Raw genomic sequence first — 13,052 nt, 5'->3', positions numbered from 1 at the left:
ATAAATGACATTGCAGAAGGTTTGCAATATCTTACAGCACAGTACTGAGGAGATTCCAGGAGACAGTTATTTCAGGAGACTATACTGGGCATTTGAAGTCCTTAATCCATCGTGTAGGACCAATCTCCGCTTCTTTGGGCAAGTAGGACTGGAACAACCTGAGCCCTACAGAGTGACCTCCAGTATGCCACTGGTATCATCTGACCAAACTATTTGGAAAGGACTTAATGGTGGTTGGCCAGATGCCCTCTAATACCTACTCATGGTCCAGTACCAACAAGCTCAACTTCAATTTGCCAGAAAAAACCCTAATTGGCAGGTTCAGTATTGGCACTAAACAGATGGAGCAGGTTTACTCTTCTTGTGTGACAGATGTGAATGGATCTAACGAAGCTGTGAACATTATGCTGCCTGTGATACTTCAGTGTGATTGATGTGGTGGTGTTTCAGGAGGCATAATGATGGAGGAATGCACAGACAACTTGCATCCTGACTACTACTAGGTTTGAGGTAAAATCCTTGTACCCAATGTCAGACCATTTGCTAAAGAATTAGGACCGGGTTTATCTTGGTGCAAAATAATACATGGACTTAGGAGGCAATAGTGAAGATCTGAAACCACTGACTTAACTCTATGCCTTCCTGAGCTTAGTGCATTAGCACATCTCTGAGACATCAGGTTTACATCTGACTCCACCAGTGCCAACATTTTACCAGCACCAACTCAGCCGCTGACTATAGCTCAAAGCTTTATTGGATTTTCCATTAGTCACAATGATGTGGAACAGTTACTAGTTTCAGTTCCTACTTGCTTAGGGTTCCAATGGTTTCGAGTCAAACAGAAAACAACAGGACTACCAGATGATGATTGTTTAGGGATGCCGTCATTATTTGCAGCATATTTCAATAACTATTTAAAACTAATCATTTTATGCTGTCTTTTCTGTGCATAAGCAGCATTATGGCGAGCTAGCTTGAGGTACATTATTGTCACATTTGCTCAAGCTCCTATCCTTCCATTTGGCCTCTCCCTCTCGTACTTATCCAGGGTGGTTCATCTAGCTGTAACAGCCCTCACTGACAGTTGCCTTTTACTTGGAATCTTACCACAGCCAGAAACTGAGAAGCAGTTTTGGCTGTTGCCTCTGCAAATCGCATCACCGCAGACTGAAGGGACACCTTCCATTTAAAGATCCCTCCCCCACTGAGAATCTCTGTTGTAATCAAACATGTAGCATATCTAATTGGACTGACCTGACTGGTCCTGACCCACACAGATTAGGTACTAACAAAAAATGTCCAGTAGCTTAGTGGTGCCCCAGTCAGGATTTGGAAGCACAGACCCAAGGACACCATATATCATCTCACAAGGAGCATACCCTGACATTATCAGGCATGCATACAAGCACATGGGGCCATACAGACTACTTTGAATTGCTGCAGTGACATTTAAGCATATTCTACCATGAGTTCTTCAGAATCATGATTGATATGGTCTTTCTCAGTAATCCATTATCCATTTAATATTAACTTAACAGGATTGTTTTCTGATGCATTTTTAAAATTTTCCAATGTTTCTTTTAAGTACTTTGTGATGTATTGTATACCATGGTCAGGGGAATGCATCTTATACAGAAGATAATGAAAGCTTAAATTTGGTTCATGTATGTAGAGGTACAACTACAGGGAAGGGATATTTTCCAATAGAAAATACTAGGTACATGTAGTTGGACGAATGCATGGCTTTTCTGTACTTTAACGCATGCCTAATGTTTATGTCCAGTTCTACAGCAAGTACGCAATACAACATTCTGTTATTCAAATTTTCAAAGATGACACAAAAACAAAACTTGGGGCACTGACTTGTAGTCATCACAGATTCTTACTATTGTGGAACGTCAATGTTGCTCATGTAACTTTAATGGAGATACAAGGTGGGCAGAAGCACAGTGATTAACACGTGACAATAAGTCGTATAGCTTGCTCTGTACTTAACCAAAATACCTGAATAAGCTTAATGGCTGAAAAATTAAGTCCAAATAGGCAGATTAATAAAAATTAACCATAGAAATTTAACATGTCTTTACTGGTGATCCCTACAATAATAAACTGATTTTAAAAACAAAAAAAGGTAACAGTCCAATATACAGTGGGTTATGCTGCATTGTTTTAAAAGGCAATATTCCCTTTTCATTAGAGAATCTTTTCCATCTCTGAATTTCAGAACCTCTGAAGCTATTGTGTTTGCATTACCCTTTCCAATGTTTGTAGACATATCCCAACTAATTATTACCAATCCTATTAATTGCAAACCAGTTTATCCTAATTAAAAACCAACATCTACAAACCATTTTAATTGCATTGCTTAAATTCATTTATTTTTTTTATTTAAGCTCATCTGGAGAAAGAAAAATCTTAACCACCATTCAGGTCAAAGCGGATAGTGTAGAGAAAAACAATATAATGATTAACACATGCATCTGACTTAACAAACATAAGCTCCATCTGCATCTGGCACTTTTCATACTTTTAAATACTCACAAAAAAAATGTTAATTACTAGGAGCAATCATTTCCTCAGCATTAATTATAAGTGCAAAATACTTTTACTATAAACAATGAAAATATTAGATGCCACAGGCACTGACAGATGTGGAGGCTAAGCTCAAATGCTCGACTCTGACACAAATACAAGCACAAAGTTTACATCAAATGGGGACAAAAACAAACTATTCTTTACATTAGCTTACATGTGTATTAATTTGTCATCTAAGATATTTGCTGTAGATCTATTAGCAACATCAGGAAAGGTGTTTGTTGTCAAAAAATGTTCAAAACACAACACAACATTTGAAACCACACTTCAGTTATTTGGCCATGTTTTCAAGGCAAGAGTGTAAAGTAAAATCGCTTCAGACGGAGTCAAGCTGCTCTTTCTGCTGATCCCCAACAGGTCAAAATGCAGGGAATTATACGAGATACTGGGGCAAGACGAAATCCAGGGCAGACCCTGCAGTAACCTCATTAAATAGTCTCCTTGTTCTCAGTGTAACGCAGTAGATGCCTGGTCAACATCCAAGCGGTGTGCACAGTACCCACAGAGCGAACATTAATAAAAGCATCAGACAAACGTATTAGCACAACTGATGTAAAAGCACATCCTGTCTGATACTGTTTCTTAGTAAGGATCAAAATCCACCACAAACAGTAAGGGAAAATAAGAAAAAACAGGCAGTAATGATTTTATAGTTTTCACAATAAAAGAACAGAAAAAGCCACCAAGATAATCCTAAGCATCTTGTTAATCAGATGCACTCTTCAGAGGTGAGAGGGTAAACTTGCGCACAAATTCACGAGAAAGTAAGCCCCTAGGCTTGAAATCGTTCTCTGACATGAGGACACACTTCAAAAGGTTGTTTTCATGTGCCTCTACAGACTGCCGTGATAACCCAGTGGAGCTGCTGGATGAAGTCATTGAGGCTCTATCAGGGCTGTGTTCAGATGAAGCTGAAATGTTGCTGTGAAAGTGTTCAAACTGTTGCCTTGTAGTGGTGGTTTTTAAGCGTGACTTGGAGTTTTCCAGAGTGCCTACAGGACCAAAGCCGCTCTTGTTGATTTGACCAAGTTTCACTGATTCCATCATCGTCAATTCTTCAGAAACCATTCGATCATCAGTTCCTTCTCCGTCTCTGTTAGGTGTGAGTTTTATGCTCGGATCGATAAGAATACAGTCATAATCGGTTTCGCTGCTTTCTGTGTCCATAACCTCCTCAGATTCGTCCTGCTCCTCGCTCTCTGCCTCCCAGGCTTCTACATACGATTTTCTGAATTCTTCCACAGGAGTATCAAATACAACTCCTCTGGGAGCAACAGGTCTGAGATTTCTGCAACCAAGGCCAACATATGCTGAGGACCTGAGCTGCCTTTCCGGTTGTCTCAACATGTACAGCTGGACTGACTCGGGTATGTGGATTTCCCTGCGTTTGTTGTGGGGCAGTAGAGCAGACAGACCTCCAGGTAGGCATCGTCCCACAATTGGCACAACAGAATAAGGTTTCAGTGCAGAGACAAAATCATCTAGTTCTTGGTAGGAAGAGTGGTCAGAATAGGGCACAACATGGACATTAGGGTGGAAGGACACAAGGGGTCTGCTGGTGGGTATAATGGCCAATGTGGGTTGTTCTTTGTTCCACTCAAGCAACGCCGAAGAGCAAATCCTGGACTGCTCCACTGCTCGGATACGGCCAGCCCCTGGCTCAGTGGTGAAGACGTCAGGAAGCTCCAGAGCCATGATGGTTTCCATTCTTTCAACACTCACCTCAACCCAGGTTTTAAACTCCATCGCTAGCTCCACCAGCAGCGTCTCCTTACCCAAAGCATACACGCCTGTCAGACGGTAAAACAAGTTAGTGGTTTGGAAAATTCTAGTGTGGTTTCATCAAATTCGTACTGAAAGTAGACTTTTTTTTATATTATTTCATTCATTAAGCTTTCAGCAAGTTTCAGGGTTCATTGATTCCAGTCCAGCAGGACTGTGGAGAACTCATTGCATGCTGAAGAGGTCATTCAGCCATCTGATTCAGGTGAGGTCACAGCGACACACCTATAAGGTGCAGGACACAGGACTTCTGGGACCGGAATTAAGGATACCTGATCTAGATCTTAGGTGACTTTAAATAATAAAAATTATATTATTTTTGTCCCTTAAAGGTATAGTGGAGGATGTTCCTTTTCTGGGTGCATCATCAAAATAAGCAGTCCTCCTAATTGTCATTCTGGTGATGTTTATGTAAGGCCATCCTACGTGCTCCTCCCCATTTTCACCTAACCCTATGCCAAGAAATACCTGGCTGCGGAGAACTGCCTGCCCTCTCGCACACTAATGAGAAAAAGGTTTGAAATATAAACAAAAAGGGAACTTTTAAACATATTCCTAATGTTTTGATATTTCTTATTCCCTTAAGTTTAGAGTTTTGGTGGAAAAATTGCTTTCTAAAATTGCAAATCTCCTTTTGGAAAGTAAGTTTGTATTTCAACAGAGTATGCACAAAGACAAATAGGCTTTTGCACGCTCTCACACACATTTAATAGGCGTCCCCTCTCGGGAGCAGGTACAGGGTTGTACATGTGCATTTCTTTTTAAGGTGGAGAGAGCAGGTCTTTTCAAAAATTTGCAAACAATTCTCCACTACGCCTTTAAGTAACTATAACAGACCAGTTTTTGGGGACTAATCTTCACATATTAGTAGAGAGTATATAAGCCTATTTATGCTGTGAGATACCACTTAAAATCACATTTCTCTGCATGACGTTTCATGTAGATTTGTGAAAATGTAGTTCTTAAATTTCCCAGATGAATCGATTATTTAAGTAAACATAAACTTATTTAGTAATCGATTAATCATTAACTGGAGCATAGAGACTGTAAAACATTCCTTTAGTTGACAGAGCAACCCACTTAGAGCAGTAGTTATACCAAGATTGTAAAAAAGAATGTAGAAACATTTTGCATTTAGGATAAAAAAACACTTTTTGTTTGTCAATATGCCCTATCCAGAACTAACATTGAAAAGTTTGACTTTTACCAGGTTTAATTTCATTAAAAGACTTCTTTAAAGAATCTCTGGCTGTCCGATTATGAATCAAAAAAATTATTGACAGATTAATCGATTTGCAAAATAATCAATAGTTGCAGCCCTAGTATACTATATATATATATATATATATATATATATATATATATAAAGAAATTCAGGCTTATTTCAGGTTTTTCAAGGGACGCTACTTATATATTCTGATAAATGCTACACAGAAGTTTAAGGCTGCAACATGACAAATTATTCAAAAGTCATAGGGATATCAAGACTTTTATAACACTGTAGTTTATTTGTTTGTGCTTGGCCATTTACCTGGTCTGTACAGCTTTGAAGCTTCTCTGTAAGCTTACCTATAACAATAGAGTGATCGGGATGACTTCGGATGATTTCTTTGATTTGTTGAGTGGCTTTTTGTCTGGATGGCAAAATGCGGTTGGGGTCACAATTTGTGTTGTCCAAATAGAGAATGTCAATAGTAGTGTTGGTCTGTAAACATGGCTCACGAAGCATAACAGGAGAGAACCTGAAATCACCTGAAAAGTGAAGTTTAAACATATATTAAAATAATAGTCAAGCAGCACAAAAAAGAGCGTTATTGAATAAGTCTATCTAATTGATGTGCTAAAGAAGACTGACCAGTGTACAGAATTGATCCAAAGTAACCCTCAAAAAGAAACATGACTGCTCCTGGACAGTGGTTGGCATCTATCAGAGTGACGGTGAGCTTCTCTTTGCCTATATCGTCCAGTGGGAGCAGGTGTGGCTCACCGAGCTCTAGAGGATGGATCCATTTTTCTTTCACCTGAAGAGAAGAAGAGAGACGGTTAACAGAAGGGGAACAATTCAGTCCACTGAAGGAAAAAAGGTCAGTAAATATCACAGAAGACAGCTAAAAAAAACAAAAAAAAAAAAAAAAACCTTTTGGGCATTTAGTCATACTTAATCCAAACACTTGTTTTGAAGAAGACCACAACTGTGACTAAAATAATGTGCAATTTTAAATTAAAGCACATTCTTTAAATATTTACAGTAATAATTAGAGATAGATAGCTGTATTGATTCTGTGAGCAATAAGGACAACAAACAGCTTTACATACAACCCAGCTTCTCCCACACAACTTATTGTAGCTTGCCAGCCATACGAGTTATCCTCAATATGAGTGGTGCCAATTGCCAGAACCCATATAACTGTTTCTTATCTTTTCCAAATTGAAATATATCCAGCCTAGAGCTTTAACTAATGATTATTAGCAAATCGATTAATCTGTGGATAATTTTTCCTATTAATCGATTAATAATCGGATACCAAAAGGTTCCTTAAAGTAGACTTTTTACTCAAATAAACCAGGTGAAACTAAAACTTTTCCACTTGAGGAGTGCTGGAAAGAACATATTGACAGGAGATTTTTTTTTTCTTATCTTAAATACAAAATAGATATAGAATATTACTTTTTTTCACAATGTTGGTATAATTACTGCTCTTAGTGGGTTGCTCTGTCAGCTAAAGTCAAGTTTTACAGTCTCTATACTCCAGTTAACGATTAATCACTTACTAAATTACAGACGATTATTTTGATAATCAATTATTCAGGATTAATCTGATTGTTTAAGCCCTAATCCAGCCAGTGGATTTCTTCTTTCCTTTTAGAAAGGAGACAAAGAAGTACCCCTCTTGCTGTCTGCTGATAGACAGTGCACAGTAAACAGGTAATGCATAAATTTAAAGCTCAACATAGGGGAAAATATTGTCACTGTGGCATCTAATTAAAGGATCATCAAACATAGAAACAGTATGATGGAAGTTTTTAAACTAACTTCTTCAAACTTTGGTTTGAAATACCTCTAGTAGTCTAATCACCCTGCATAGGGTGACCAGACGTCCTCTTTTTCCCGGACAGGTCCTAATTTTCATACCTAAAAAAATGTCCGGGGGAAATTTCAAAAATCATCCGGGATTTTGGTCGAATACAGTGCGGCATGTAGTCAAAACACACCGGGCACTGGAACAGAGCCTGGAACCCCGCCGGACGGGGGCAGGGAGCCAGCAGAGGTAGCAGAGGTTGGGTGCAGCTAAGTGTGTTTAGAGCGTTTTGAGTCCATGTTTTTTTCCCTCTTTCGCGCTGCTCCTGTGTCACGCATCTCAGTGTAACATCATCGGATCTGTCGCTTTGAGACATCTGATTTGCGGTTGCATTTCACTGCGTAAAGAGTAGCTATGTGGTTGGATGAGAGACGCACAGCAGCATTCAGAGAGTATTAACCAGCAGCTACTTCGATGGATGCTTATGTAAAAGTTAGGAGACGATTAGTTAAAAAATTAGAGATGCCACCGAAAAATCTGTTTGTTAGACATACAGAGCTTTTTCAGCTAAAAATTGCAACAGATTGTAAGTTCATACAAGTTAGTAATATAATGCAAGAAGCTTGATAAAACAGTTTGTTCTTCTTTACCAGTTAAAAAAATCTGGGCTTCTCTGAGGACCATGACTCCCAGTTAAAGGCTAAATTAACATGTTTTCTATTGAACAGACAGAATCAGACTGCAGAGCTTCTACATACCTTGAAATTTTGTTTCTGGCATCATCATATTAGTAAATAGGTTCATAAATCTTTTTAAACAGAGAGAAGTAGGGAGAGCTGCAGATTTAAAGGGGAAACAGATTGACTGGGATATGCAACATGCAATCAAATATATTTCCAAGTTAACCACAAAGTTTACAAGAAAAAAAAATGCTATGCTATATTTAAAAAGAGGAATATCCATATTTTTCTGGATGGAATTGAAATTGTACTTCTAGGGATGCAGGATTTATGAATTTTGGCATTGGAATCGGCTCTTATTATTTTTTCCATGCATTAATGTTTTTGTAGCCTGGGTGCCAGTCAGAACTTAGTCCCGCCCACAAGGTTTGAGTTCGGGGAAGTTCGGTCTGGCTCTGCTCCATAGTAGCGCGAGTATTATCGCCCACTGTCAGGCGATCCAATCAAATTGTCAGGGCGGGCTTTATACGATGATGGACAGATGATCAAGAGTAACGTAATCAACCACGTGACCAAAGCGCGCTAGGGTGACAACAATAATGGCTGCCGCTGGAGAGTTTGGGTGAGTAGATTCTGCTATTAGGTCTGTTCTAGAAGATATCGACAGCAATTAATTTTAAAAGAGGAACAGAGAAACGCGATCAAGTCTCATCTTCTTATTCTAGGCGTGAAACTGCACGCTTTGATTTTTGTGGACAACAACTATGCCTCGCTTAACATACGTCACGCACTCCGTTGCTCTTATTGGTTGTAGATCTATCCAATTGAGTGCAGAATCATTTTTTTTCCTGGTTCGTTCAAAACACGCCCCATAATCACAGCTCTATGGAGCAGTATCAGACTCATATTCTGACTAGAATTGAGTAGGACTACGTCAGGCTAATGTTTTTTGGCCCTATATTTGTAATGCACTAAAAGGCATCTCTCTAACATCTATAAATATAAATATCAGTGTGTTGTGGTCTGGTGTTCTCAAAAAATAGGAAAGCATTCAATAAATACATGTTTGAGCTCATTTTTGGAAAATTAGCCGAATGAAAGTGTAACTGTAGGTCCATGAGCCAACACCCAAGTTTCCTCACCAACTTTCATCATAAAGTTACAGCTTCTACAGTGATGGTAGCCTGGACCCACCTGCTGGCTCCCTGCCGGACCAGCCCCCAGAGCCTAGAAAAGTAAAACTATCCAAACAGTTGTCTGTATTTTGTATACACTAATAGGCCTACTGTAGAGGGAACTCGTTTCTGCAATTGATATGATGTATGGGAACTAGGCCATAATCATTATTTTTGTTATTTACAGCTGTTATTCTTGCTGAATAATAATAATCATCTTCCTCTGGGAAGAGGCTTCGAAGCATTGGATGCAGGTCCAACAGATTCCTCAAGTTTCTTCCCCACTGCCATTTGACTGCTCAATATTTTGTAAAATGGGTTTTTGTATTGTATTTTATTATATTTAATCATTATATATACACAGGTGCTGGTCATAAAATTAGAATATCATGAAAAAGTAGATTGATTTCAGTAATTCCATTTAAAAAGTGAAACTTGTATATTATATTCATACATTACATACAAACTCATATATTTCAGATGTTTATTTTGTTTAATTTTGATGATTACAAATGACAACAAATGAAAATCTCAAATTCATCATATCAGAAAATTAGAATATTACTGAAGACCAATAAAAACAAAGGATTTATAGAAATGTTGGCCAACTGAAAAGTATGAACATGAAAAGTATGAGCATGTACAGCACTCAGTATTTAGTTGGGCCTCCTTTGGCCTGTATTACTGCAGCAATGCGGCGTGGCATGGAGTCGATCAGTCTGTGGCACTGCTCAGGTGTTATGATAGCCCAGGTTGCTCTAATAGTGGCTTTTAGCTCTTCTGAATTGTTGGGTCTGGTGTATTGCATCTTCTTCTTCACAATACCCCATAGATTTTCTATGGGGTTAAGGTCAGGAGAGTTTGCTGGCCAATTAAGAACAGGGATACCATGGTCCTTCAACCAGGTACTGGTAGCTTTGGCACTGTGTGCAGGTGCCAAGTCCTGTTGGAAAATGAAATCTCCAAAAAGTTGGTCAGCTGCAGGAAGCATGAAGTGCTCTAAAACTTCCTGGTATGTGGCTGCGTTGACCCTGGACCTCAGAAAACACAATGGACCAACACCAGCAGATGACATGGCACCCCAAACCATCACTGACTGTGGAAACTTTACACTGGACTTCAAGCAACGTGGATGAAGTGCCTCTCTTCTTTTCCTCCAGACTCTGGGACCTTGATTTCCAAAGGAAATGCAAAATTTACTTTCATCAGAGAACATGACTTTGGACCACTCACCAGCAGTCCAGTCCTGTTTCTCTTTAGCCTAGGCAAGACGCTTCTGACGCTGTCTGTGGTTCAAGAGTGGCTTGACACAAGGAATGCGACAGCAGAAACCCAAGTCTTTCATACGTCTGTGTGTGGTGGTTCTTGAAGCACTCACTCCAGCTGCAGTCCACTCTTTGTGAATCTCCCCCACATTTTTGAATGGGTTTTGTTTCACAATCCTCTCCAGGGTGCGGTTATCTCTCTTGCTTGTACACTTTTTTCGACCACATCTTTTCCTTCCCTTCGCCTCTCTATTAATGTGCTTGGACACTGAGCTCTGTGAACAGCCAGCCTCTTTAGCGATGACCTTTTGTGTCTTGCCCTCCTTGTGCAAGGTGTCGATGGTCGTCTTTTGGACAACTGTCAAGTCAGCAGTCTTCCCCATGATTGTGTAGCCTATAGAACTAGACTGAAAGACCATTTAAAGGCTTTTGCAGGTGGTTTGAGTTAATTAGCTGATTAGAGTGTGGCACCAGGGGCCATCAATTTTGAACCTTTTCACAATATTCTAATTTTCTGATATGATGAATTTGAGATTTTCATTTGTTGTCATTTGTAATCATCAAAATTAAACAAAATAAACATCTGAAATATATGAGTTTGTATGTAATGTATGAATATAATCTACAAGTTTCACTTTTTAAATGGAATTACTGAAATCAATCTACTTTTTCATGATATTCTAATTTTATGACCAGCACCTGTATATAAAAAAAAACTGAAATGTTAGTACTGAAAATTATGTTTATTTATGTATATATGTAAATATAAGTCATATATTTATATTAATGTTTTTTTATAGATATTTTTTTACTACTTTTCAAGGCTGCACTGAAAAAAAAAAAGAAATTGTCCAGAGAGCTGTTCTAAACTTTTTGTTTTACACTTGTGTAAACAAAAGGACAAATAAATCCAAGTCTAAGTCTAATAAGGCGCCACAATGAGGCTTTCATTAGTTTAAGTAACTGGATATGGTGTTAATAGATGCGAGTTTCTGTGTTAAACATCCATTATAGTGTTTGTTTTCCAGTCTGGCTCACCTGCAGTCTGAGCCTGAGCAGGGAGGCGGTGATGGGGGAGCAGTAGATGGGCCGGTTGCTCCATGTGGACGTCAGACCCACCGTGTGGTCGCTGTGCATGTGGGTCAGGAAGAACAGTCTGCTGCCAGGGCATTTCCTTACATGCCAAAAGTCTACAACCAGCGGGGTGTGCGGGATGACTTTCCCATTAGCAGACATGGTCAATTATTTCTCTATAAATCACAAACCTGAGCAGGACCTCCCTATCGACGTGATTTTTTGCAGAGTCATTTCAGATATACTCGAACACCGAAACCTAAACGTTACAGTCTGATACTACTTTAAAAAAAGACACAGTTGACATTATAAACAAAAATTCAACGCAGATATATTAAAGTATTGGTCTATTTGTTGAAAGCGTGTGCTACAAACAGCTCCTCCGCTCATTAACACTATATCTTGTAGTCGTGCTTATCAGGGCTCGATATTCTGAAATGAAACCTCAACATCTTGCCTAGTTTTTAATTTTCTTCTTCTTCTTCTCTTCTATTATGGCGGATCACAAGCAACTTTAAGGTGCATACCGCCACCTACTGTACATGAGTGTGTAGCAGCGTTACTTCACATCTATTAGATTCTATTTTTTAATTTTGTATTCTTAAGATACAAAAACAATGCTTTCCTTAGTTTATGAATATCTGTTATGTTTCCTTCATTTCCTAATATTCCTTTAAGATTCCATTCATGCCCTATACTTCTAACTATTCTCTTTAATTTTTCCCTTTCGTGTTCATATAACTTACAGTTCATCAGTATGTGTTCTACATTTTCTTTTTCACCACATTTCTCACATTTCTCACTATTTTTCCTCCCTATTAAGTAAAGCATGTCATTTAAGTAGGTATGACCTATTCTTAATCTACTAACTATTATTTCTTCTCTTCTGTTTCTTTCATTAATGTTTCGAATTCGAACTGACTTTTGCACTTCATATAATCTTCTTCCTTTCCTATCTTCGTTCCATATTTTTTGCCATTCCTCCATTTCTTTACTTTTAATAAGTGATTTCCCTTCCCCTTTTCCAAAAGGAATTGAAATCGTTATTTCCCCCTCTAAAGCCCTTTTAGCTAATTTATCTGCCTTTTCATTGCCTTTTACTCCTTCATGTGCCGGCACCCAACAAAACCAAACATCAATGCCACCCCTATATAGTCTAAATAAAATATGATGAATTTCTAATACCAAATCTTTTCTATTATTTCCTTCTCCCTTAATACTTTCCACTACTGCTTTAGAGTCTGTGCACACCACCACCCTGATTGGTCGAATCTCCTCCACCCATTGCAAGCCTAATATAACTGCCACCATTTCTGCTGTAAATACCGACAATTGATCTGATATTCTTTTGTGAATACATTTTTTAAACTCTGGGATATATATTCCTATACCCACATAACCTTTTAGATTTTTAGAACCATCTGTATAAATTTTAAGGTAATTATTATATGTAGTTCTTAA

General features: G+C 38.5%; 1 protein-coding gene across 2 annotated transcripts; it reads right to left on the bottom strand.

Moving 5' to 3' along the window:
• Positions 1-3,187: 3,187 nt before the first annotated feature.
• Positions 3,188-12,058, bottom strand: dclre1b (DNA cross-link repair 1B). 2 transcript variants are annotated; one of them, XM_038283119.1, is made up of 5 exons: positions 11,556-12,058; positions 6,233-6,398; positions 5,947-6,129; positions 3,594-4,385; positions 3,188-3,554 (listed from the first exon to the last, which is right to left on the bottom strand). In XM_038283119.1, exons 1-5 carry the CDS (start codon positions 11,751-11,753, stop codon positions 3,301-3,303), a joined length of 1,593 nt encoding a protein of 530 aa, XP_038139047.1. In that variant the 5' UTR covers positions 11,754-12,058; the 3' UTR covers positions 3,188-3,300. The 2 variants fall into 2 exon arrangements, with proteins under 2 accessions (XP_038139047.1, XP_038139045.1); XM_038283117.1 differs by having other exon boundaries at positions 3,188-4,385.
• Between the last annotated feature and the right edge of the window lie 994 nt (positions 12,059-13,052).

Source organism: Cyprinodon tularosa, unplaced genomic scaffold (genome assembly GCF_016077235.1).
Source record: "Cyprinodon tularosa strain WSP-4 unplaced genomic scaffold, ASM1607723v1 ctg19, whole genome shotgun sequence".
In the NCBI taxonomy this organism is placed as follows: Eukaryota; Metazoa; Chordata; class Actinopteri; order Cyprinodontiformes; family Cyprinodontidae; genus Cyprinodon; species Cyprinodon tularosa.
Note: the sequence above shows the minus strand (reverse complement) of the source record. Positions and strands in the feature narration are given on the sequence as shown.

Excerpts from the sequence above, each read along its gene's own strand:
- dclre1b (XM_038283117.1), bottom strand. The coding sequence starts at position 11,753 with ATGTCTGCTAATGGGAAAGTCATCCCGCACACCCCGCTGGTTGTAGAC. Across the intron at positions 6,399-11,555 it reads TGCTCAGGCTCAGACTGCAG|GTGAAAGAAAAATGGATCCA; the intron begins GTGAGCCAGACT and ends TCTTCTCTTCAG. Across the intron at positions 4,386-5,946 it reads CGATCACTCTATTGTTATAG|GCGTGTATGCTTTGGGTAAG; the intron begins GTAAGCTTACAG and ends ACCGTCTGACAG.